Raw genomic sequence first — 27,990 nt, 5'->3', positions numbered from 1 at the left:
GTGACGCCCATTCTTCCCAGCATGGCGACCAGGTGGGGAGTCTGCAGCGCTGGGAAGATCAGTCATGACTTCACGGTGGCTCTGAAAACTCTTCCTGCTGAACACCATCAGGTATTTAGTTTCCAGCAGCTCAGAAACACATTCAGCCTGTGATTTAGAGCAGATCCTCATTTCCCAGGGTCTGCTCAAACTTCTTCTTCTGTGTTGACGGAATTTCGGTATTTTGTGCTGATCGTAGTGAAGTTCTTGAAATATGATTAAATATGTTGTGAAAATGTTACAGACGACTTTAATGAAAAAAAAATTGTGTAACCAACACGTGAGTGCAAGAGTCGACACTTACCGTAAGTTACGGAATAAATGAGAATTAGAAAGTTCTGCATGACCCAAACATGCTATGTCGTCCTTTTAGCAATAAAGCAAACAATTAAAAGTGCTCTTTTTTCATGTATTTGAGTGATGACATCAAATTGATGACAAGAACATTAAAAGATTGTTATGAAGAAAGTTTCAATAGCATCATGGGTGCAACAATGTCTAAAAATGTAACGATCACGAGCCCCTTGATAAGGTCGCAGGATAGGACTACAATATTTTATTTGTCACTATTCAGGTTGTAGCTGTGACTGCTCGCAAGTTGGAGGATGCTCAGGAATTTGCCAAAAGGCACAACATCTCCCGTGCATACGGTGGATATGAAGAGCTGGCCAAAGACCCTGATGTAGGTGAGTGTCTGCCAGACGTTGTGTGTGGATTTGTTTGCCTTGTATTGTCACTGCTTTATGCACCAGAGTTCAGGTTATTTACTATTGTGCTCAGAGAAATGTCATTTTGAATTTGAAAGCTCAAAACAGTACAGTTGGAAAAATACTAAACTTGTATAGTATATTTTGAAGAATTACAGTGAGAAAGGTTTTTTCCCTTTTAAATGATAGCAGTATGGCTTAGGTTTGCAGAGTTGTATCTAAACAAGGACAAATGTAAAGAAGTGGAGATGGCTGGTCATAATTGGCAGCACCACATCTAGCCAAAAACCAAACACACTAATACAAAAACCTAATACCAACTGTCAAGCATGGGGTAGAGGGGTGGTGATATGGGCTTGTTTAGGAGCCACAGGATCTGGACATTTAACAGTAACTGAGTTGACAATGACCTCCTGGATGCTGACATACTCTAGAATGAAATGTAAGGACAATCTCTCCTTGCCTCAGTGTTACGATAATCTTTACTAAAACTATAGTTGAGCATTTCCTGGATCCCTTTTAAGGATCCAATAATTTTATTGTTTCATGACTGATTAAATGTTGGAACCAAAAGAGGAAGAAAATCCTTTTTTATGACACACACTGACTGAATACTCCCTCCTTCATCAATATTCTCTCTGGTCTGTGGCTTGCAGATGTGGTGTATGTTGGGGTTATCAACCCGTACCATCTAAAGGCCTGCCTGCTCTTTACCAATGCCAAGAAGAACGTGCTGTGTGAGAAGCCGCTGGCCATGAACACCAAGGAGGTGAAAGAGATCCTGGACTCTGCCAAGAGGAACGACGTCTTCCTCATGGAGGTGAACATGGAGCCCACCTGTTTTAGTTCAGATTTATAGGGTTTTTAGTTGATCAAGTACAAACCTAAACACTGGAAATCAACTTGAAAATATTGTTATTATGTTGTTGTTATATTATTATGTATTTTCATTTTAATAAATGTTTGTGAAAACTATTTTATAACCAGGCTAATGACTTGTACATCTATACAAGCAGGTGTTTTGGTTGTTATCCTTTGATTCATTTAATCCACAACCAAATTTAACATTTCCATGTTTGCAAAGATCAGTTTTGGATATTGGTTTTAATTTATTTACCTTCAAATACAATATGCAAAGTCTAAACTTTCAAACCTTCATCAAACATTAGAGCTTATTTTTTTCATGAATTTAATTCGTAACAGAACAGCATACCTGAAAAGTAACTGAATAAAACTCTGCCGTTGTTTTTCTCCAGGCTGTCTGGACCCGCTTCTTCCCGGCCTATCTGGAGATCAGACGGCTGCTGGCTCAGGGGGAGCTGGGCGAAGTGAAGATGGTCAGATCAGACTTTGGCATGCCACTGTTAGATGTACCAAAACTAGTGGAGAAGGATCTGGGTGGAGGAGCATTACTAAGTATCGGCATGTACTGCCTGCAGCTGGTATTGATGGTGTACAATGGAGAGAAGCCGGAGAGCATCCAGGCCACCGGAGCTTGTCTGGAAACAGGTAAGAAATGAAGAAGCTGGTAAAGTTTTATTGGCATATGGGAGGTGTAAGAACTTGTTTCTCTGGTCTAATCAAAGTTGGACTGGTATCAGTCCTGAGCATAATGTCAGGAGTAAAACCAGCAGCACCAGCTCAGTTCTATCCCAGCTGTGAATCATGGTGGTGGAGTAACATGCTGTAGGCTGTTAGCATGATAGACTGACATGTCAGGATGGGAGATAATCTGCTCCAGACACACACACAGACTCACTTTCCAACACACAGATTCAATCTGATTTTATTCATTGAACTGAAAGTCAATATACTGGTATAAATAAACAGCATACAAATGTCAGTAACTGGGAAATTCTGGGGGGGGGGGGGGGGGGGGGGGGGGGGGTTTCTCATTCATGGAGCCATTTTCTGTAGTAAATTGGTGAAGTAGCTGTGATTACCGTGTACCTTCTCACCATCTTTTTATATTTGAGTGCATCATACATACAGCCTTCTGTAAATGAGAACCTATAACATTTTTGTCTCAACTTTTCATACTTCCAAAACACCTGCAATTTGTAAAAGGAAAAATCCATATCTATCAGGTCTGTTATTTCAGTGCACCAGAGCAAAAACCTTAAACCTTTTCTTATTTTCCCTCATGTTAATGGAAATTTTAATACTTTTGTTTTTATCCATTGTTCCAAACCTTTAGCCTATAGCCTATAAAACCTGAAAGACTCAGTCTCAGAGGCAAAATTAAATAAAAAATAAAAATAAAAAATTGAGAGCTGAAACATACAGTTATGAGTTTGTCTACATCGTAATCATTATATTAAGTTATAAGTAAAACAGTATGTTTTATATGAATCAAATGTGCATCATCTGATTCCATGTTGCAGGCGTGGATGAGACTGGTGCTGTTATTCTCAGGTTCTCCAGGAACAGAATGGCAGTTTTTACTTTCTCTTCAAGCATGGAGCTGCCCAACGATGCCGTTATCGTTGGAACGAAGGGAACCATCAGGGTATGTAAGATAAAGAGAGACATGCTCGCAATAAGCCTAAATGACGTGTTCATCTTGTTACTGTTGTAAAAAAAGAACTTCTTTAAATGTTTTATTTGTTTGTTTGCTTTAGGTCCCAGAACGGATGTGGTGTCCTACATCATTTGTGGTGAACGGGAAGGAAACCCAGTACCCACTACCAGAGCCTTATTTGCCTCTCAACTTCATCAACAGTACGGGAATGCGTTATGAAGCAGAGGAAATCCGACAGTGTTTACTCAAGGGTATATCAGAAACACCTGATAATCTTACTGGTGTCAGAAATAGTCCCTTCACTGTTACTGTAAACAGAATCATCAACATGATTTTCCTTGCAGGGCTGAAGGAGAGTGCAGTGATGTCCCACGCTGACTCTCTTCTGCTGGCTGAGGTGGAGGACGAAATCCGCAGACAGATGGGGGTGGTGTACAGCCAGGACTGCCTGTAAATGTTTAGCATGAACGCACACTGTGATGAAGGAGAGATTTGTCAAAGGCTTGTCATATGCTAGAGGAAGAAACATGTCTTTTTTATGGCTTGACATAGAACTAAAGCTTATGTGTTGTTCTTTTAAAGATATTTCACAGAGCTATTTTCTGTAAAACATGATTTTAAATCTATTTACTTAATAATATGCAATTGCATTTTCTGTATTTCAAATATAAAAAAAACAACTTTTGCATACACTTTGTTCAAGCACTGAAGTTTTGAGCATTTATAAAACAATATTTTGGCCATATTGTCTGAAGCATCAAGTCTGTTCGTAACTTTCCACGTGAGTCTTTCGCTTCCCATGAAGTTACATTAGTATCACTTCACCTTAAATTTATGAAACTAAACATTTGTAAGACAGGTTCAGATAGGTGCTTATCTCTTTTATTGATAAAAATTGGGTCTTGACAGTTAATACACTAACTAAACATAATACCCCCTTTACAGGGTTAGTTTTCATGATCAGAAACATGTTAGGCTCATGAGTATAGCTACAGTGGGTTGCCAACATCGCAGATACGAAGGATGCTTCTACCCATCTGTCAATTTCAAAATGACAGAGCTGTATCTCATAATTCATCTAAAAAATACCTTAAAAGTGCTCAGTCAAGTGTAATACTGAATGTTATCATGTTTGTAATGTTACAGTAAGACAGAGAAACAGTGAAAGTTGGCATATAATAGAGGACACCAGACTGACAGCACTACAGAGGGATATGTTTGGGTGTGGAGATGATGCTGCGCAGCATCCTTTGATTTAGGATGTCAGTACTTTGCTTGTTACAGGAGTTGACAGGAATTTAATCAAATCATTAATATGTTCTAGTGTTCAAGATGTTCTAACAAGGTTAGCCAGGATCACTACTAACCACACCAACACAAACTAGATTATGCATCCACACAGGATACATCTATGGGCTTTTAGCATGAATAAACACAACATCATCTTCTCAGGGTCTTCTCATTCTGGAGCTTTTGAAAACTGATATGAACAGAAATATTAATGGGCAGGGTATACATGTATGCAAAGTCATTTGTAATAAAGATACTTTCTCTACTTTTTTTTTTTTTTTAGGTCTGCAGGTCAATTAAAAGCACATTGATAAAAGCTGTCTTTTTGCCAAAGAAGGGTATTTGGAAGAAAAAAAGAAAACTTAATCAAGACACATTTTTTTGTCCATATCCTTATATTACTGTTTTAAAACCCCAAGGATGCTTCTATTCTGCTTTTAGTTTCATACATATTATTGACCGGAAATGTAAATGAATAAATTTATTAAATAATTAATATTATGGTTTTCATCAAGACATGTTTGCTGAAAAAACTGGCAGATTATATTAAATTGTTGTTATTATTATTATTATTATTATTATTATTATTATTATTATTATTATTATTGTTATTATTATTCGGGTCCGAGCCATACGAAGTATGGCAGGGCCCTATTGTTGTTGAAATGTTTATTTATTAATTTTTTTTCCTCAGCACAACTCACTCAACTTTTTATTATTATTATTATTATACGCAACATAATCAAAATCCATAAACTGTTGAAATAAAAACATTGCTTTGTCGCCACCTCGTGGTAGTGAACAGTCACTGCCGCTGTGACTGACTACTGTCCAACATGGCAACCAGGTGGGGAATCTGCAGCGCGGGGAAGATCAGTCATGACTTCATGGTGGCTCTGAAAACTCTTCCTGCTGAACACCATCAGGTATTTTTGTCTGCTACAGCACAGACACAAATTTACTCTGTGTTTTTAATTGTAAGCCGTTTTTTCCGAACTCAAGAAACTCAACAACTTCCGTGTTGCCTGTTTTTGGGTATTTTCTACTGATTATGTCACTTAAACACTTCAATGTCTAATATTGTTGAGATGTTGCCCGTGACCTCGACATGATTAATCTATCGGACGCTGTTAAGTGAGTTTGTGTAATCTACCTGGTTCAGTCAGCTTTTTGTCAACACATACACGGGTCTACATTTTTACCGTAAATCCCAGACCAAATGGACATTTCAGCATGTTGGTTTTCCATGAGCTGTTACTGTTTGTGAGGGAGTTATAGTGGTACTGTGATAAGTAACTGAGAGTACAATTGATTAATTTCCAAGTGCTCTACACAGAAGAGTTTTTTTTTCCCCAATGGATTCAACACACCAGCACCACTATTGCAAGAAAAAGTAAATCATCAGGGAATTGGGGAAAAGTAAATCATAGGTGCCTAAAATGTGAAAGCCATGAGTATTTCAGTCCTGAAGAAAAGGAATTCTTGAAATAATCTGTGACTGTATTTACAGGTTGTGGCTGTGGCTGCTCGCAAGTTGGAGGATGCTTCGGAGTTTGCCAAAAAGCACAACATTTCCAGAGCATATGGCAGTTATGAGGAGCTGGCCAAAGACCCTGATATAGGTCAGTTCAGTGGTTCCCAAATTTGAACCAGTTTAGCCCCTTAGCCTGGCAGCAAGGCTAAATAAAACCAAAATAGATTTGGCACTGGACAAATTAGTTAAAGTACCAATGGGAAACAATATTGAATCAGCATAAGAGACTTCAAGTACTAAAAAAAAGAAGAAAATACTATGGAGCACATCTGCCATACTTGACCAGGTAACAGTCAAGACATAGTAATAGTCAGTGGTGGGTAATGACGAGACCAGTCTTTTTCAAAATATTATAATCTAATATTATGAAGTATGAAGCCAATCAAGTTGCAACACCACTTGGGGACTTTTTGTCCTTAACACAAAGAAAAGCCTGTTAGATACTTAAAAAAAAAAAAAAAACTACCAGGCTATCATATATAGCAGAGCTGTTTTACTAAAGCAGCATCTGAAAACTCGGCTCACCTGAAATAGTTTGCAGAGATTCCTGGTTTAAAACGTTTCGCACCAAAGCAGAAGAATAGGTGATAATACTGACACCGTTTTAACTGTAGTTAACTACAATACAGCCACTAAACTAATGACTCATTTCTTAGTCTGTTTCTTTGGTTCATGTGATGGGTGGGAGGGGCTTTACATTATTGATATCCATGAAAAAGGGGGCTTGCAGAAAAGGTTTGGGAACCACTCGGTTAGTTTCTGCCAGAGGTTGTGGGTCACATTGTTTGGTATTTACTATTTTTGCCTCATGCACCAGATGTGAAGTATTTAATTCTGTACTTTTTGGATAAACACTTAACAACTCACTTCCTAACTCCACTGTCATTTATCAATTTCATTTCTTGATGATAATTGAGTCTTTTTTTTTATTTTCACAGACTGATTACTCCTTCCTCCTTCAATATTCTCTCTGGTCTGTGCCTTTATGTGTGTGCAGATGTGGTGTATGTTGGGGTAATCCACCCGTACCATCTAAAGGCCTGTCTGCTCTTTACGAATGCCAAGAAGAACGTGCTGTGTGAGAAGCCGCTGGCCATGAACACCAAGGAGGTGAAAGAGATCCTGGACTCTGCCAAGAGGAACGACGTCTTCCTCATGGAGGTGAACATGGAGACGATCTAAAAATACAAACAGATCCAAGTTTAATTTTTGTCCTTTTTGGGTTCTATATTCAGAGAACCAATCGAAGTTCAGAATGAAGGCAGTGTTTAGTCTTACAGCAGTGAGTGATCATTATTTTTGCACGTCTAATGTACAATTTATAATCAGTTTTTTTCCTTCTATCTAAAAACCAAAATGACAAACTTTCCCATTATTTTTTTTCTAAATTTTAAGTTGTAAAACTCAGAACAGCAGAGCTTAAACAGGGCTATGAGTTAACCTCCACTATCCTTTTTCTCCAGGCTGTCTGGACTCGATTTTTCCCGGCCTATGTGGAGATCAGACGGCTACTGGCTCAGGGGGAGCTGGGCGAAGTGAAGATGGTCAGATCAGAATTTGGTGTACCAGTGACACATCTACCAAGACTAGTGGAGAAGGATCTGGGTGGAGGAGCATTACTAAGTATCGGCATGTACTGCCTGCAGCTGGTATTGATGGTTTACAATGGAGAGAAGCCGGAGAGCATCCAGGCCACCGGGGTTTGTCTGGAAACAGGTAAGAAAGGAGGAGGCTGGTTAAGTTTTATTGACACATGGGAAGCTCAAGAACTGGTTTTGCTGGTCTGATTAACTGCTTGTGTCATGTCTGAAATAAAACCAGCAAATATAAAATTTTGAGATTCAAAATCTTTTCAAGATTCTCCTGGTCATGTACGCTGTGTTTCAAGTCATCAGAAATTACACCATACACACACAAACTGTTTACAATATGTTCACAATATATACACAAATACATAATGTGTAAATAAAATTAAAAGCATCATTTTACACATTAAAAGCTTAACAAGTAAAAATCTAATGAATATATAGTTAGGATAGATAGAGGTAAATGTCATATTTTCCTTTTAATATATTTATATGAAGGTTGGCTTGACTTTAATAAGTGGTTTAAATTGAGGAGTTTTAAATTTTGGTGATTTTACAGATGATACCAGAAGAATTTGTCACTTTAAATGCTTTATCAATTTTAAAGTCAGAAACTTTTTCTACTGTTTTGTAGGAGAGTAGGCTTGTAGATAAACTGATAAATTTTATCACCTGGTTGTAATGTAGAAACTGTATTTAGTCCGTACTGAAACTGATGTGGAATGTTTGATACGAAACAGTGTTCCGTGATCTAAATCGAGGCCCAAACGTCACGTGACTGTTCCATATAGAGTTTCATTACGTCACCAATTGTTCTCAAACTCCAGTTGTTCCCCATCGCTTAAGTTAAAAATCAGTTAAACACAAGTGAATTATTATAGTTATTTCATGGAATAATGAAAGATGTTGACTTCATTTTGACAAAATAAAAATGCCTACACTCATAGTTACTCCTGTGAGAGAATTCTCCAAAGCAGGAGAGGAAAGTCTTTATTAATAATAAAAAAAAAAAAAAACTAAATGTAAAGAAGCACCCCTATAAATAAAATGATGTATTCAGTGTTGCATTTCCAGTCCAGTTTGTTGTCCAGCTGAACTCCAAGATACTTGTATTCCTCCACCTCCTCTCCCAGGATGGAAATAGTGTTTTGTTTATTCTTGTTCCTCCTGAAGTCAACAATCATCTCTTTTGTTTTGCTGGCATTTAATACAAGATGATTGTCACCACACCATTTAACTAACTGACTGACCAGTTCTCTGTACTCTGCTTCTTGTCCATCACTGATACACCCCACAACTGCAGAGTCATCAGAGTATTTCTGCAGATGACAAAACTCAGAGTTGTACTGGAAGTCTGAGGTGTACAGAGTGAATAGGAATGGCGAGGGTACAGTTCCTTGTGGTGCACCAGTGCTGCTGACCTCCATCTCAGACACACAACCTTTCAGTCTTACAAACTGGGGTCTGTTTGTGAGGTAGTCATAGATCCAGGTGGTTGTGGAGGTATCCACCTGGAATTTATGGAGCTTCTCACATAACAAAGCAGGCTAAATGGTATTAAAAGGACTTGAGAAATCAAAGAACATGACCCTCAGAGTGTTGCCTGAATGGTCCAGATGAGTGTGCTCTCTGGGGCAGGTATATGATGGCATCTTCAACCCCAAGTCCATTACGATATGCAAACTGTAATGGGTCCTGAAAGTTGTTTACTTGCTTGTTGAGGTGAGCCAGTAAGAGTCTCTCCAGGACTTTCATGATGTGAGATGTCAGGGCAACTGGTCTGTAGTCACTTGGTTCAGCTGGCTGTGTTTTTTTAGGCACTGGAACAAGGCAGGAGGTTTTCCACAGCACTGGAACTCTATTTTGTCTCAGACTGGTGTTGAAAAGGTGCTGGAGAATCGAACATAGTTGTTTTGAGCAAGTCTTGAGAACTCTGGGACTGACACCATCTGGACCTGCAGCCTTGTTCTGGTTCAGTTTCTCAAGTTGCTTCATAACCTGATTGTAGGTGGAGGTCTCAGGATGCCCTGATGTGGAGGAAGATGAAGCGTTCTGCTCCATGACTGAGCTGCAGGGTGACGGATTGGAGGCGTGACAGGAAAGCAGTGGGCTTATGGATGGTGTGTGGTCTGTTGGGCTGAAGGTAGGGGGTGAACTGAACCTGTTGAAGAATATGTTCAGCTCATTAGCTCTGTCCAGACCTCCATCAGGCTGGTCCCCCTTTAACTTGCAGCCAATGATCTTCATTCCAGACCACACATCCCTCATGTTATTCTGCTGGAGCTGACTGAGTAAAATTAAACACCCTTCCACATAAAAATCACTATAAACCAACACATGAGGTTTTTCCTGACAAAATGACTCAAAACACATGAAAACTTTACAATTTGAGTTTGAAATTTTGAAATCACTTTATCTTTTGGCCACCAGATGTCACTGTGGTGATATGTTCCAAACAGATCCATTCCTTTATCTGGAACATTGTTCCAAACAATTAGATACATCTTGTTGCACAACTCAGCTGTTTTTGGATCAAACATGCAAACAAAAGCAAAAATTGCCTACTCTTGTACTTCTTATACAATAACTTTATTATTAGCAGTATTTATTATAATTAATGTGAATCTGCATCTGTTGTACTTTAAAACCTTTATGTAATACATAAAAGCTACAGGATCTGATTATGTGCTTCTATTATTATAGAACATAAATACCACATGTCAACACTCCAAACAACTTTTACAGGTTTCCACTTTTCTGCATCTAGCTTGTGCAAACTTCTCCTCTGAGTTTGCCAGCTTCTTCACAGGATGTGCACATTGTCTGAAAACCTGGAAAGTCTTTCTCATTCTGGTGTTTTTCTCATCATTAGGAGTTACTGATTTTAGATGGATGAGGGGAAGCCATTGTTTTTGGTGTCAAGTCCACCCATTATGCCTAAAGCTGAATTAGTGAAGCTGCTGTGACTGCTTGTGTGTGTCCTCATCGTCCCTTACTCAGGCTCCCACAAACTGGAGTTTATAAAGTTTTGGTCTGCTTAATATCCCAATAAAATACCTGTTGTATACTTAATATACTTCATATTTTCTTTTAAAGCATTCTTTAGTTCAGATACCTAATTTCTCATTTGGCATGTTTGAAACTTTTATGAGGCTGCACGGTGGTTAGCACTGTAGCCTCACAGCAAGAAGGTCGCTGGTTTGATCCTTGGCTGGCACTGACGGGGTTTGGGCAGTGGCCTTTCTGTGTTTGCATGTTCTCCCCGTGTATGCGTCGGTTCTCTGGCTTCATCCCACCATCCAAAGACATGCATGTTAGGTTAATTGGGTACTCTAAATTGCCCTAAGGTGTGAGCGTGAGTGGTTGTTTGTCTCTGTGTGGCCCTGCGATGGACTGGCGAGCTGTCCAGGGTGTACCCTACCTTTTGCCCAAAGACTGCTGGGATAGTCTCCAGCTTCCTTGTGACCCTGAATTGGATTAAGCAATTAGGAAAATAAAGGAATAAATGAAACCTTTGTGTGTCACTACAGAGTTTAAATTTCAATCTTAAGAATCCTTTTTTTTCCCAAATGCAAATTATCCATTTTTGTTACTTCAGGAGTGGATGAGACTGTGGTTGTCACTCTGAAGTTCTCCAAGAACAGACTGGCAGTGTTTACTTACTCTTCAAGTCTACAGCTGCCAAATGATGCCATTATTGTGGGAACAAAAGGCACAATCAGGGTAAGCCATCAAAAGAGGACTGTTATTTAGTCCAAATGATGCAAAACTATGACATTGTGTGAAAACATTTCTCGTCCCTTTTTGTTTTAGATTCCATCGAAGATGTGGTGTCCCACATCATTAGTGGTGAATGGGAAGGAGACCCAGTACCCAGTGCCAGAGCCCTGTTTATCTCTGAACTTCTCCAACAGCACAGGAATGTGCTATGAAGCAGAGGAGGTCCGACAGTGTTTACACAAAGGTATTGATATCCACTATATGTGGCTAACGTTTAATGCTTTTATGATGATACTGGTTATCTGACAAGTCGTCTAGTTTCAACACTAGGAAGCAGCAGAAATAAGCTTTTTGTTGTTAATGCAAAAGGACTCAGTGTGGTTTTCCTTGCAGGGCTGAAGGAGAGTGCAGTGATGTCCCATGCTGACTCGCTTCTGTTGGCCGAGGCGGAGGATGAGATCCGCAGGCAGGTGGGAGTGGTGTACAGTCAGGACTGCCAGTAAATGTTTAACATGAACACACTGTGACCTACAAGCATTTTAGTAGAATGAACTTCCTCATGTTAATTCAGTATTTATATACATTTATATCTGCTACAGCCAAAAAAAAAAAAAAAAAATTCTGTGTGGACCCAATATTGTTTATGATCCAGTTAATGCTATGCAAGTAGTCACAAAAATGTTTTACATGGAATGAACAGCAATAATATGCACTAGTTTTGTTACCTTAATGAAAAAGAAATTGCATTCCTTTGTAAGCATGGAAGCAGAGAGCAGCCTTTTGTGGAAGCAATTCGGTGTTATCAAGTTCACAAGACGATTGTTTCTCGTAAACATTTTGGAAACATGCCATGTATTACGATTCCAAATTGATTTATTATCACAACAATCTCATGTTAAGATAAAGACAAACTATTTAAGAGAAAATGGCTTTATCATCCTGACACAAAGATTAACTTGTGACCCGAAGGCCTCCTGGCTTCCATGTTAATCATGACCTCTGAATGCTTTCTGTCCAACTACAAACCGAATACTGTGAAGTACTTGAACATTTATTAAATAAAACAGTCTATTCATAATTTTCCATCTGATCCTTCACTTTTTTTAAAACAAAAAAAAAAAAAAGGGGGGGGGGTTACCATAGTAACATTCAAATAACTACAAAACAAAACATTTACAAAACAGGTTCAGGTAGGTGCTCATCTCTTTTATTGATGAAAGTCCGGTAATGTGGGACAACTCAGTACACCAGTTAAACACAATTACTCTTTACATAAAGTTAGTTCTTGCACTCAAGCGTTACAATCCGAAGCATGTTAGGCTCATGAGGACAGCTACTGTGGGTCACCAACATAGGAGATAAGGAGGATGCTTCTACCCATCAGTCACTTTGAAAAAGGACAGAGGTTGATCTCTTCCATAATTCACCTGAACACTAAAAGTGTTAGTCATACTCAACTTCAATGAATCATGCCTGATTCATTAGTTCCAACTTAGATTTGATGGAAATGCAAATAAATGTAAAGGCTTCATGACACATCTAACACAAACACAGTAAGTTGCTCATACAACTCAGGATCTGGCATCCAAAACTAGCTTGTTTTACACAGTCAAACAAAATATATTAGTAGAGTTGGATGTCCCAAAGCAAACGTTCACCATTCTCAAAACTCAAGTATAATGAAGAATGTAACAATATCAGGAGCAGACTAGGAGTGCAACACTAACAGATACAATAAAACACAATGAAAGCAGGTATATGAGGACACTTCATACAGATAACACTACAGAGGGATGTGTTTGGGTGGGGGAGGGGGGCTGGAGTTCAGTCTGGGCTGCAAAGGGAGCCCTTTGTTTTTGGATGCCAACACTTTGTTCATCATACTGACAGAGGAGTGTAATTAGTAAACTGTTTCAGTGCGAAAGGTGTACGGTTAAGGTAAGCCGGTGCCACCGCCACCACCAACCACGCCCAAACAGCCAGAACTATGCATGCACACAGACCAGAATGCATCCACCCATACACTCACACTTTTAATGGAGTGAAGTGAAAATAAACAGCAGTTTAAAGTCAGGGTGTATTGATCTGAAGCCCTGAAGACTGGTATGATTATAGGAGAGGAAAATATATATAAAAAAAAAAGGAATGGAAACATGAAGCGGAATCATATAGAAGAAAAATGCCACTCCCAGCCAAATACGCCCTGTCTTATAGTTTCTTTGCATCCTTAGCTAAATGCTAGATAGTGGAGTGGGAGCCCAGGTATTGCATGAAAACAGCTGTGAGAAGGAGTGAGGTTAGAACTATGAAGGAGTGATGATAAGTGATGGGAGGAAGCATGGTAGCCATGTCGGCTGTTCAGGGCACAAGAATAACACGCATGGTGTTGGTGTAACCAGAGCCGGGACGCCAGCCGGTCAAGACGATGACGACGTCCCCTTCTTTAAAGAAGCCTCTGACTTTGCCTAGAAAAATAAAAAGGTATTTTTGTTATTTTACAATGGAAAAAGGTTGAACCGTGTTCTGCATCAGAGCTTCACACCAAGTCAAACCAGTGTTTGCAACTTTTCCAGATTATTTTTTTTTATATTCATTTTCCCAAGCATAAACTCAATGCGGTCATGTTGCTTACCCATTTCCATTGCAAAGTTGACGCGCATGTCAACGTCTTCTGCCCACACGCTGTTGGAGGGCTTGGTGTAAAGGACAGGGAAGATTCCACGGTACAGGTGGGCCTGGCGAGCTGTCTGGGCATTACGGGTTACAGCAAGGATAGGAGCACGGGGCCTGTACCTCGAGATCAGGTGGGCAGATCTGCAGACAAGCAGAAATTAAGTTGAGCACATAAAGACCCCACTTGATCCACCTTTTGGGTTTTTGATTGAACACTTTGCAAGGAAATCTTTTGGAATTACTGGATATTCTGCATGGGCTGATTAAGATGTCTGATTAAACAAACATATGTACTTTGGCTAATACCATGCACACACTTAGAATATTTCAGGTCCGTGGCAAGCATACCAAATAAAGATTAACAGTTGTAAAGAAAAATAGTTGAAAGCCTTAAAATGATACGACTGGCTAACATTTGATCAGATCTGATATTTAAAGCTCTTTCTAGTTACCCTCCAGTTTTTCCACAATGTTAGAACTTTTACTCCGACATATGTGGGATATACTTGTACTAAAACTTAAAGTGTATTGAAAATGTTTCTGCATGCACTGCTGGAGTTGAAGACAGTTAAGACTACTTTAAAGAGACTTTTTCTTTCAATTTTGGTAAGAAATTGGTGACCTATTGGCTCATTTAAATATCAAATGAAATATGACCCTGTGTTTCACACACTTCCATACTTAAAGGAATGAATGTGTATTTATTTATTGATTTGTGTGTTGGTATATTACATACATTAAATATATACTTCATAATTCAAATAAATCAAAGAAATCTTTAGCTGAAACATTCAGAAGAAAAGAATGTATTTTATAGCACAACTTAACTCATTCTGACTACTTGAATTCATGTGATTAACGCTATGGAAACAGAAATCTGACCAGAATTAATTCTGTTTGATTATAACTCAGTGCCCTGCACACAAGTGTGACAGATATTCTGGCAGATGCTGCCTTCTCATGTTTGAAGGACCCTTACAAAGCTTTAGATTGAACAAGTTCCACAGGTTGTCCCACTCTAAAGACTGTGTTCTGTCCTTTTTAATGCCAGCACAATCCTGAGACGTCAAAACAGCCAAAATATGTGACAACACTTGGTGTAAAGGACTGCAGAGGTACCGTCAGTAACCCAGCTAAATGCTAGGGCTCAAGACTCAGGGCTGTTGATCTTGGAAATTTACCATTCAGCTGAAGCAGAAATCCAGGATTATTAGCACCATAATATTGGGGGGGGGGGGAAGGAAAAAAAAAGCCAGAAAAATGCAGGCAAAAATTACCTGCACAGCATCAATGATAATTTAAAAGTAGTTTCCTACTGATAATTTGACATTTCATCCATGTAAAGAGTCTCACCAGTGGACACCTGAAGTTGGCAAATGACATTCCCCACTAACACCACTAATTACTTGCTCTCTTCATACACCCTAAATATCCACACATATCGCATGCGCACACAAACACACACATACACACACACAGCCAAAGGAATGGGATCTCCGGGAGGAGAATTAAAGTCATGTTAACTAGGCAGTCACATGTTTGGCAGTGCCTTACCTTCAGGACTTGGATCATTTCACCTTTGTGCCTCTTTCTTACCTCCCAGTCTTAGTGAGTACAATGATGGCACTAGCGCAGCATTTGAAGGATGACTCCACAGCTCCAGCAGCCACAGCCTCTGTAGGGTCTCTGGTGACGTGGGAATGTCTCCTCAGTTCCTCAAACAGCTGCCTGTGGAAGGTGGCGGCTTCGGCCTCTCGTGCTATCTGAGCCCCGAAGGGAAGGGTGGGCCGGGGGTTACTCTCAAATCACACACTCCACAACAACACATTGAGGCACTCGCACCACTGGGAGTTACTGGCAAACATGTAGCTAGACTCTGTTAAATAAAAATGACCAGTGAAGTCATTTCAGAGCATTTAAACCAAATTTATAAAAAAAATATTCACAATAAATAAAAAGAATAAATGATTGAACAGTTTAGTTGAGGTGTTTGCCAGCCCTCCCAGTTACTCACTTCTGTTAATCCCTGACTGGCCCTACTCTGCATCTCTATCAGTGTCCATCAGTGACTTCCATGAGGTGTCAGAACCAGATATCCTCCCTACCTTCCAGAGCCAGTGAGCACAATGATCGCAGAGGCTAAGCTCTTAAAGGATGCCTCAACAGCGCCGATTGCAATAGCCTCAGCGGGGTCTTTACAGTGCGGCGTGGAACGGCGCAGGTCCTCAAACACCTGCCGGTGGAACATGGCTGCCTCGGCCTCACGAGCAATCTGGCACAAGTCAGGGCAAGATGCATCGAGCGAATGCATTCCCACACCAGGCGCGCACACAGATAAGGAAATAAAACAAAAAAGTGCCAAGACAAGAAGGGAGAAAAGACAGAGGAAACAAAGATGGACAAAGTTAAAGAGAAAAACAAAACAGAAGGGTAAGAGAGTAAGAACCGAAGGAACAGTTAAGAGGGAGAGTTGAGTGAATTTAGGGACACATTTAGTGAGGGGGAGGACATGGGGAAACATTGTTAAAACAGATCAAAACTTAAACATATGACATGATGTTAAATTTTTAACTGATATACAGCCTACTGTAGTCTGAGGTTAAAGCAACTCTACAGCAACATGAGCAAAGAACTATGAAATTATATTTATAGAAAAAAAAAAAGTCACATTTATTCCTTTATAAAAAACTCCCAAAAAATCCAACTCGTGTTAAAAGAGAAAAAAAGCAAGAGTTTAGAGGCCACGTGTCACACAAAGTTTATCAGATGGTTAACAACAGCCAGGAAAAAGTAAGAAGCAGATGGATCGTTAGTAATATCGGCTTAAAGGTCAATAGGTCATGTTTTTCTTCTAACTATGGTTAGCGTGCGATTAACAACAACGGATCTTTACTCTTGACTGAGGCATCAGACACCACTGCAGTGTAAGTACAAGCGCTTCAGTAGCAGTGTAAGAACTGCTGAATCACTGAGACATCTGCATTAGATCTGCAGAAACTAGTCAAGAAAGGCTTGAGCAGTCGAGGACATGCAAGACAGGGCTGAATGCATTGTCCATTTACGCAATGATAACATTGATGGAAGTACTTAAATTATTTTAAACAATATTAAGTCTGATACCTTTGCACTTATCTTTCCCTGACTCACAAATACAACTGTGGGAATCAGAGGATCTAATTTAAAGCAAATGCCTTTTTACTGTCAGTAATCACCTATCATGAACTCAGTAGTTCACACAACATAATTTTATTTTTGTTTTTTGCTGTGCCGTCACTAACATCTGCCGTTTTCACCAGGTGATGCATAGGTCTGGTGTAGTTTGTATACCAGACCTAATGAAAAAGAGCAGACATATACTCTGTGTGTATTCAGGTACCATAAATATGCGTTGATAAAGGCTTGCACAGATCAGTTTGGAGATTCCATTGCAAAGCAAAAACTGCTTCAGATGTGTTTGTTAGATGAAAAGGTGCAGGCAACATTAAAGTAGGTAAAAAAAAAAAAAAAAAAAAAAAAAGACCACATGCATAATGCAAAGATTTTGCAGCAATCAATTTGTTTAAAGGTCTCACAGACCTGATGAATCACTAGAGGTTAAGGTTTTAGCAACTTTGTGCTTCTTTACAATAACCCTCAAATGATTAGGTTTTGAGATTAATATCTGTTTATTAAAAAAAAAAAAAAAAAAAATCTGATTAGATGCCTTAATGACAGTCAATCTCTTATAGGAAAATCACTAGAATTAAAAAAGTCACAGTCCAGCTGACATCACCAGCTTTCATTTTGGCGAAGTGGAAAAGAAAGAAGCTGCCACATCAATGTGCAAAGTAGTAAGAATTAACAGATGTGTTCCAGTAAACATAGAAAAATCTGCAAAAATTTAATCTCCAAGAAGCTGCCGTATTATTTCCTTTAACCTCATTTCTAAAAATGACAAAAATTACAAATCATGCAATCCCATGCAAACATAATCTCTAATCATGGAGTTCTGCTTATTTAATTTGATCTCTGCTGCTGCCATTGTTAATGTGCAAAAACTCACCATGTGCTGTGTGCGAACAGCTTCCAGTGGGTAATCACCCTTGGCAGTTTCCCCACTCAGCATGATACAGTCAGCTCCATCCAGGACAGCATTAGCTACATCGCTGCCCTCAGCACGGGTGGGTCTCGGCTTCTTAATCATGCTCTCCAACATCTGACAGGTTTATGGAAAATGAGGAAAACACATAAGAGCATGCACAGTACTTAGACCTGAAAGTTGGTATAGTAAGGTACATCTCAGAAAGTTAGAATATAATGAAAAAGTTCAATATTTTTCATCACTCATTTCAGAATGTGAAACATATATTATATAGATTCATTACACATAAAGTGAAACATTTCAAACATTTATTTCTTGAAATTTTGATGATTGTGGCTTATAGATAATGAAAACCCAAAATGCAGTGTCTCAGAAAATTAGAATATCACATAAGATCAATGGAAAATAGGATATTTTAAACAGAAATGTCAGGCTTCTGAAAAGTATGTTCATTTCCACGCACTTAATACTTGATTGGGCCTCTTTTTACATGAATTACTGCATCAGTGCAGCGTGGCAATGGAAGCGATCAGCATGTGAAACTGCTCAGGTGTAATGGAAGCCCAGGTTGCTTTAATAGCAGCCTTCAGGTCATCTACATAGTTGGGTCTGGTGTCTCTCATCTTCCTCTTTACAATACCGTACAGATTCTCTATGGGGTTCAGATCAGATGAGTTTGGTGGCCAATCAAGAATAGTAACACTATGGTTATAACACAACCTACATTTTCTAGATTGTGTTAGCAATCTACAAAATGTATAGATTTCACATTCTAAAATGTGTGACAAAAAATATTGAACTTTTTCATAATATTCTAATTTTCTGAGATGTACCTGTAAGTATTGTTACAGCAAAATCTTGTCTAATGGAGTAAATTTAGTTTAGCAGAACAGAATTCCTGTGCTGTTATCTGACCTGGGTGGCGCATGTGATTGGCTTGCCAGCTCTGTTGCAGCGACCAATCATCATCTTCTGGGCCAAGAAAACCTTTTCTGTGGGGATCTCAATTCCCAGGTCGCCACGGGCAACCATGATGCCATCACTAGCCTCCATAATCTCATCAAATCTACAAAACAGGCAACCATCAAAATCACTGAGGCCCACCATTACTCACAGGATGTGAATTAGTACTGAAATAAATGTAAGTAAAAAAAAAAGTTGAGCAGCAAACACCTCCTCCACATACACACCTGCGTACACCCTCATGGTTCTCCAGCTTGCTGATGATCTTAATATTTTTGCCCTTCTCTCCCAGCACTGCTCTGACAGCATTTACATCTGCTGCTTTGCGAATGAAGGAGGCAAAGACCATGTCGACTCCTTGCTCAACACCAAACTGCAGGTCCTTGATGTCTTTTTCTGAAACAGCAGGCAGGTCAACGGCAGCACCAGGGAGGTTCACTCCTTTCTTGCTGCCCAGGGTGCCACCATTCTCAACCTCACACATGAGATAATCAGAACCTAGGGAAATATACAAATAAATAAATGCATACATTCAAACACTCAGTGAATTAATTATGTCTTCCAATCTACAACCCACCGATCTCCTTGACCTGCAGGGATATGAGTCCATCATCAATGTAGATCTTGCTGCCGATTTCCACCACTTTGGTAATGTTCTTGTAGTCCAGCCAGAGGACTTCATCAGTGCAGTTTTCCTGGTATGTGTCGTCCAAGGTCAGCTTGATCATGTTGCCCTTCTTCAGCTCCACTTCAGCAGTGCCGCTCTGTCACATCATTAACATGATCAAATTTTCCCCACTGCATCAGTGACTTCAAGTTCTTGAACCATTATGAATATCATGGTGTGGAGAACAAAACGAACACAGAAGGAGGTGACAAAAAACTTACTCCCTGAATGAGACCAGTTCTGATTTCTGGACCCTTGGTGTCCAAGGCAATACCAATAGGCCTGTACTGGATGCTGCCAGGTTCAAAGCTTTCGCATGCCTCACGAATATTCTTGATGGTCTCGCCATGGTACTGGGGAAAAAAAAAAAAAAAAAATCAAAAATCAATGAATTTCATATAAACATTATCTCCAGAAACCATATTTATCAAAATAGAGAACTTGCAGCCATCTTTTGGTAAGAAATATCCTGCATTTCTGTCCAATTCTTCACACACCTAATACATTTACTCAGTAGATGTGAAAACTAAGATGGGACTGTTAACACACAAGGTGTGTTTAGCCAACTTACAAAACCATAAAATGAGTCATATCTGTACTATCAGCATCTTTGTGGGTCATACGGTTCTTTCTCCAACCCAAACTGATAGTCAGGTGCCACTTATAAAAACTGAAGCCAAATTAAAACTGATCTGGTAATATATTTAAACATGCACAGAAACTTTAAAACTGCAGTAGTCAAGTATACATCTGGTCTTAAACTTACTGGCAATCATAATAGAGGAATAAAAAGGCTCATTTAGGAGTGGTGCCATCATAAGCAGATGTCCTTGAGCACACCTTCATAAAATGATTACCAGCTTCAGGGATACTACTACGTGCCACTGCCGTGAATAAAAATAAACCTAAATGTTATCTCAAGTAAAAAGGCAAAAAACTAACTAATATGGTGTTTTGTCCTAGTCGAGGTTCCTGCTTAGAAAGATAACAGAAACAATCCAAGTGCGTGCACTGGTGTCCTGGAAATGCTGGCGTCTTTCACAATCCACTCATTCTTGTGGTGAGAGATGCTAGAAGAAAGTCATTATGGCTGTGTTTTCACATCCTTTATGGAGGCTAATTAAAAGGTAGTGCCGTGTTTGTGGCTGTGACAACAACTGTCTGCTTCATATGGTTGCTGCTGCTCATGCCAGGTAACCAGAGCTTTCAGTAATAACTTAAGTGGCAGGTAATCACATTTACTGCTTTCCACTGTGACAACACACAATCTGCACAACGACAGACCTTGATGGCGTGATTATCAGCAAAAATCTACTTAAAGAGGAAAAGAAAGTTTTGGTGTTTAAGATCAATAAATACATTCATTTACTAAAAATTTATTGAAAAGATGGCTACATTCATTTATTGAATGTATTTATTGATACACAAAATCTACAGTGATCAACAGTGATTTTTAACTTGGAGCAAAATTAATGCTACATGACAGAAAAATTAATCAGTTTGGATGTAAAATGGGAATAAACCAGTCACTCGCTTTAGAGTTAAGAATAGTCATTTTCATTCAGAAGTAGGCTTTGATATGGTCATTTTTCATCTCTCTACAAACAGATTTAACTTTTATTTAGAATTATAAGAAATAAAACTCAAGTAAATGTGGCTATATGTCCCTTTGCTTGCATCAGATATATATGGAGGGGATGTTTCATCATTTGTTATTTAGTAATGAGTTCTGATAGATTGTCACTTTTTTTTTTCTTTTTTTTTTTTTTAAGTACAGTTCAGTTAGAAGATGCAGGGCATCTGTTTTGCACTAAAGCAGGATAGATTAGAAAGTTCCTGCTCACCTGAGTCTTACAAGATCATCTTGACACAGTTTTAACCTGACAAGGTAGCACACATTTTGCTTGCATTCATATCAGCTGGTCTAGTCTTGCCTAAACTGCCAAACTGATTACAGTTCATAATGTGTTACGTGCAGATTCACTGAAAAAGGACAGGAGAAAAGGTTTGCCACATAACGTCAACATGCCAACTACTAGCATTCTGTGATAAAGCACAGAACCATGTTTAATGTGAATTATCAGCAGAATGAGGATGTGGCTTTTCTATCTGAATAGATTATATCCCTTGCTCAACGTGTTTAAAGAGCAGAAATAAAGAAACACACCTCATGTGAGCCGTGGGAGAAGTTCAAGCGAGCAATATTCATTCCAGATTTAATCATCTCCTTCAGCATCTCTACGGAACGAGAGGCTGGCCCTGTGGGAAGTTATTGTTACTGAGCATATATATCAATTAAGTTACATTTATTTAAATACTTGTACCATAAATCTAGTAAAGGTGACTTCTAAAACAACACGTGACAAAAAACTTTTTATACATCATAGAAAGACACAAACAAAAAGCATTGACCTACCGATGGTGCAGATAATGCCAGTGTTGCGTGCAGTGATGGGCTCGGAGTCGATGTCCAGCAGGCACATGTGGTCCAGGAAAGTGTCGGCCATGGCAGCATTGAGCTGCTGTGTTTGGATGAAGGCAGAGCCCATGTCTTGAGATTTTGACTTAGGCATGGTGATCACTGGAGTATTTCTTGAAAAAATAAAAAGACAACATGCATCAGCCTTTTCAAAATTCTATAAGAACAAGTCCTCTGGGTAGTACTTGTTTTTATATACATATTTTTAACACATTATATACCATCTGTAAAACATAATTGCAACTCTATGCAAGTAATGGGCTGGCTACAATCAGTAGTGAATACCAAAATGAAACTTACACTGACGCCTTTTTATTAGGAAGTTTCAACAGTTTACAACTTGATAACATTTACATAAAACTGATCTTAAATGTTAAGGCTGATTTTGGTACACACCACTGCTATCACATAGGCCGACAATCAAACTCAATGAACTGCAACACCTTATTGTACATTCTGTCCCCCACCCACCCACCGAACAATGTCTTACTGAGTAACCCATGGCAACGATACGATTACAACCATTACAAAACTACAAGTGTTGGAACACCCAGGATTTCATCACAATATCTTCTAGCACAGAAAATGTTACATAAAATCTTGTTTTACTTTCCATCATTGACACACCTGAACTTCCCTGTTTAGTCCCAACTTTCAGTCTACAATGACTTGATATGACATCCAGAATAAACTCACCGACATAAGTATATAGCTCTACCAACAGCCATGTCACAATATCATGTCTGCAATAATAGAGTTGCCTCTTTTACAGCATAACTATAGCATCCTGAGTAAAACCAGCATGGTTCAATAACCAGTCTGTACGTTGATAGCGCAAATACTATATATTTTTTTTTTTTAATTAATATTTTATTAGGTATTCATCTTTATGAAATATGTTGATCCGAACAAAAAAAAAAAAAAAAAAAAAAAAAAAAAAAATCATAGTTGCTTTCTGCACCAGGTGCCAATTCACTCCACAATTGAACTACCCAGAGGAGGTATTAAGTTTCCTTTAGTTTAAATTATATATACCAGCGCCCTTCAGACAAGAACACTCTCACTGGCTGGGCAACAATCAGACAACGCAAATCATCCTCTGGGAAACAGACTTTAGACACCGAGAAGGGAAGCAACAGTGGTATGACAGTGTTTTTAAAGGCGACAAAGACTAGATCAACGCTATATAACTACACACCAGCAGGTGGTCCTAATAACAAAACAGGACAACATCTTGATAGCAGTTAGGTGTCTAAAATGTGAAGTGCTGGACAATATATGAGTTTTCATGTTTAATGTCAGCATGCACAGACTACCATAAATCTCCTTTATTTTCATGTCTAATTTGCTTCAACAAAACAAGATCCAAAGACTAGGGTAAGGGGAGACTACGGTGTAAGATGACAATTTTGGTGCAACTGCATCTAAATGGCACGATAAGAGACCTCGAGGAAAAAAGAATCTGTTTAACACAGGAACTATAGTAGTCTGACTTCCTTTGACTCATCAGATCCTCATTACAAATGCATCATGGCAGGGGATTCTAGGCAAAGCCATTAAACCAACAGGAGCTGCAGAGTGATGATGTAACATTTCCATCAATGAAGCAGACCAGTGCAGTACGTGAATGCTGTCACATCCCACAGCTTCGAGTCAGACAACCTCTCTGACTCAGCTGAGCCACCAGAAAGACTGCAAAGTGGGTTTGGGTGAGGGTAAAACATTTTCTCAATATGTACAGGAGGGGGAAAACCCTCTAAACTCCTTAACGATATAAACCAGATTTCTGTAAGATGTTTAGTTAACTTCTGCTAAAAGAGGTTTTGCTAGCTTACAGTAAAATTTATTTCACATTCAATGCATTAAAAAAAAAAAAAAAAATGTTTCCGATAGAAACTTTAAGAAATCAAATACAGATCTGCATTTTGATCATCTTAGTGAAATATCATCCGCTTGCAGCTTGACCTAAACTACTGCCTGTATCCTCAGGTGAGGTTTTATTTTTGGAGCAGCAGGAATGGGACACATCTTCCTGATATAACTTTTATATAAATTGTGGACTATTCCTGGGAGTAGCTGTAACTTTGCCCATCTATCTGACCAAGCACCGCCTTGTAGTTTTGGAAATAGCTAATAATGTCATGAGCAGGAATGGGCCACTGAAAAACAGTGATAACCTGGTTGACCCCTGGACAGTCAGTGAGCAACCCTGACACAGACGCAGGACTACTTTAAGAACTGACAACCCAATAATCCTTTCCAATCCCTATCCAATATCTACCTTTGTGACATAACTTATCACTTTCTTGTCCTCTTTATCTGGAGAAAGTCTATGTAACTTAACAACTATTTATGAAATTACTCTTTCAAATCATTAGTCATAGTAACACGGCTGTCCGGGTGACATGACATTCACTATCATCTACTATAAATGTGACATAACACCTGGCTAATCCAAGTTGGCTCTGAGATAGTAGATGCCTTCAATCACTCACACCCACTCAACCAAGGCACAACTTGAAGGTTACTCGACATACCCCCAGTAGATCCTTCTGTTCCTCCTGGGGACAAACCAACAAGTTACTAGCAAAGATCTCCAGAGCCCCCCCAGTGTGCTAAAGCTGCCAGTACCAGTGAACAAACTATGTCTTGCAACGGAACTGGCCACCGCAGTGTATGCGCATACATGCGACACTTTCAGGAGCTCAAGAGTAAATCCATTCAATGAGGATAAAGGACATGAAGAACGCCTGCTGCAACCAAGCAGTTGCCATGACATGATCCAACGGACACACATGCGACTTCCACCACAGCATATCAGAACACTGGCAGACTAATGTTGCTTGCTGTCGAGGTCATACATGCCCTCAAGCCCTGGGCTAAAAACAGAATCATGCTAATTATAACACAGACTATGCAGGGTCCAAGTGTAGAAATATAAGACTCAGAATATACAACAGTATTAGAACTAAATGATGCATGTAAACTCCCACACAGCCATGCAGTGGGCTACAGCAAATGTGTAGCTACACCAATGTATATATGTATGTATGTATGTAAGCTGGGCATTTTGAGACTATAAATACTTCCATTCAACTTAACTTTTTTTTTTTTTTTTTAGGTTGGTGTAAGGGAGTCTGTCGTAGCAAAGTCCTTCCCATAAGTACATTATATGTGACATTAGTCATCCAACATGCACCCATGACTGGGGAGAAAATTCACTGGAACAAAACCAGCCATGTCCGACCAGCTTCTCAAGCTGACCATCAGATTTGCTACAGCCAACTTTTCTTCTTAAAGCAGGTCAAATACGCTTCAACCCAAAACAGAAAAAGGAAGTCACAAGGAAGTAGAACAGGAATGTTAATATTCTTTGCAAATTGCACTGAAAACTTGTCACAGGGCTTTTCAAATGCGTCAAACATACGTCAACCATCTGACTGTAGAATAGAATCTATGCTCTGAGTAATATCACATTACTGTTTCAGTTCATCAACAGTATATAAAGTCTGGTTGAACAAGTAACAACTTACAGGTGTCTTGACTCATAACGAGAGCACTCTGAAGATTAGATGTTAAGCAGGGTTGCTTTTACTGGGATACAATGTATGAATTTCTAAATATTTAGCTTAGATGTGTTCAAAACTTTTAAAGAACTCAGTCACTTGACCTTAAGTTCTCCCTCGTTGTCCAGGGTAAACGCTACATTTTGTCAACAGAGCCAAAAAACAGGAAATACAGCAATATGGACTCAAAAAATGTGTTTGTTGCAACATAAAGAAAATGCAGGCTGGGCTGCAGGCTCAACCACTGTGTTTGGATCTGGTTAAGGAGACCTAGTATAGGTTAGATTAAGCTTTTTAGGTCGTCTTGAACAGACAAAAGAAGTAAGAAAAATAAAACACAGATCACATTCCAAGGATAACAGTACAGACATAGAGAGGCAGGGTGAGACCTGCCCTGATTTTGTGTATTCAGTGTCAGTATGTCTACTACGACCTGCACTAACACTGCAGCAAGGCGCAACAAGCTACAACAAAAAAATAAATAAATAAAATAAATAAAAAACCCAACAAACAAAAAAACCCACACATTTCAAACTTCATTTATCACAGGACATATATTATCTTTAACATAACTCGCGTGGTTTGCGTTACTTAAAGCGTTTCGTAAGAAACGTGACCGGGACAACGAACGGTGAGGAAAAGGATGAATACATTTTTTTCAACACAAACCAACGGGAAAGAGAAATGGATGTAGAACAACACGCGATTTGTAACAATGGATGTAGAACAACACGCGATTTGTAACAATGAATGACAGTTCAAGGTTTAGTACACAAATGTGCTTCTTTAGTATGTGGTTGTAGGTATAATTTGCGGTAACTGAGTTGAAGCTACAATACGGACGATGCGGAAAAGGTCACGTTCTCTCATCCTGCGTCACATTTTCCTGATCGAAAGACATCGCGACGATTAACCAATGGGAGTCCGAGAAGACGGAGGGCCACACCCACATCAGGAGGCAACAGGAAGCGATTCAACAACGGTTAACACGACGCATTAAATGAAATGTCATTATTTTACTAATATAAACTTTGATAACAAAAACAAGAATACTGTTCGCTACATTAAACCAGCGAACGGCTTGTAAAGATCCCAGCAGTTTATCCTGTATTTACTTAATTTTCAAGTCATAACCTTGTTTAAAACAGACCAAGTAAGCACATCATCACATAAAAACAAGGATCCAATTCAATTATTACATCTGCCCAGACACATTGAAGTGCAAAGCCTATATAATGTGCTTTTTTCCTCGGAAGTGAGTAAAAATCAGACATTTTTTCACGAGCCTGTAATATTCGTAAATACCAGCGCTAAAGATGATTTTAAAAAATGGGAAAAAATACGAGAAAGGGGTTTAGTGACAGTAATGTGACAATATACTAATTTAAACTACCGACTAGAAACCAACCCGAAGGCCCTGTTGAAGGTACCCACCTTGTCTCGTGTTACCAATGTTTGTGGTGATGTGACTGCTGACAGACTGAGCCCAGCTCAAGGTGATCTCCCCTATTTCCTCACTCAGTGGAACTACTTTCTAGTGATGCTGAAGCATATCCATCCGACGGAAGATGTACAAATAGGAACGGTGTGGACTGGTTTGACCCAAGTATATAAACTAAAGTAATCATTGCCTAATCAAGCACATTTTCTGTTGCTGTACTGCCTCCATTAAATTAATGGAATTAATAGAAACGTCGAACGACGCGGAAGGATATATAAATACGTGATGGAAGTGGTTGGTAAAGTTGGGAGCCAATCAGAGCGCGTGAATGCATCAGAGGAGCAAGAGCAGCACCATGTGACTACTGCATGGTAAGAAGTAGAGTGATTTCCTTAAAAAAAAAAAAAAAAAAACTGTATATGTAGTATGATTGCAAAGGTTTTCTGCCTATTTCAAAGACCTCATTTGAGATTTTAGTAAGTTATTGAGCAAAAGAATGGTTTGGATCCATAGTCTCAAAGATGTACTACTCATCAAATGACAAATGGACAACATCATTCCGTGAGCTGTTTTGGAAACTAACAAACTTGTTAGAGTCTTCTCCTATTATAAAAATCTGAATAAGGCGATTCTTATTTATTATTCAAACTACAATTGTTTATAGTTACATAATAGAGGAGATAAACTGGGTAAATCGGCAGTGTTCCAAATGCGAGCCAACAT

General features: G+C 39.1%; 2 protein-coding genes across 4 annotated transcripts; one reads left to right on the top strand and one right to left on the bottom strand.

Annotated features, from left to right (window-relative positions):
* The first annotated feature begins 11 nt into the window (after nt 1-11).
* Nucleotides 12-12,407, top strand: LOC306769994 (uncharacterized protein). Its single transcript, XM_079258762.1, has 14 exons — nt 12-111; nt 614-725; nt 1,403-1,566; nt 2,003-2,255; nt 3,131-3,255; nt 3,368-3,518; nt 3,612-3,717; nt 5,381-5,483; nt 6,068-6,179; nt 7,089-7,252; nt 7,555-7,807; nt 11,276-11,400; nt 11,491-11,641; nt 11,791-12,407. The coding sequence occupies exons 1-14, from the start codon at nt 22-24 to the stop codon at nt 11,898-11,900; spliced, it is 2,019 nt and encodes a 672-aa protein (XP_079114888.1). The 5' UTR covers nt 12-21; the 3' UTR covers nt 11,901-12,407.
* Nucleotides 12,408-12,594: 187 nt separating this feature from the next.
* pkma (pyruvate kinase M1/2a) lies at nt 12,595-27,345 on the bottom strand. 3 transcript variants are annotated; one of them, XM_079246063.1, is made up of 11 exons: nt 27,261-27,345; nt 22,198-22,373; nt 21,949-22,040; nt 20,003-20,134; nt 19,692-19,878; nt 19,342-19,612; nt 19,067-19,217; nt 18,113-18,265; nt 16,176-16,342; nt 14,030-14,211; nt 12,595-13,862 (listed from the first exon to the last, which is right to left on the bottom strand). In XM_079246063.1, exons 2-11 carry the CDS (start codon nt 22,352-22,354, stop codon nt 13,756-13,758), a joined length of 1,599 nt encoding a protein of 532 aa, XP_079102189.1. In that variant the 5' UTR covers nt 22,355-22,373; nt 27,261-27,345; the 3' UTR covers nt 12,595-13,755. The 3 variants fall into 3 exon arrangements, with proteins under 3 accessions (XP_079102189.1, XP_079102187.1, XP_079102188.1); XM_079246061.1 differs by lacking the exon at nt 27,261-27,345 and adding an exon at nt 24,798-25,071; XM_079246062.1 differs by lacking the exons at nt 16,176-16,342; nt 27,261-27,345 and adding exons at nt 15,667-15,833; nt 24,798-25,071.
* Nucleotides 27,346-27,990: the final 645 nt, after the last annotated feature.

Source organism: Telmatherina bonti, assembly GCF_933228915.1.
Source record: "Telmatherina bonti genome assembly, chromosome: 1".
In the NCBI taxonomy this organism is placed as follows: Eukaryota; Metazoa; Chordata; class Actinopteri; order Atheriniformes; family Telmatherinidae; genus Telmatherina; species Telmatherina bonti.
The sequence above is the reverse complement of the archived record's forward strand: the minus strand, read 5'-3'. Positions and strand labels throughout refer to the sequence as shown.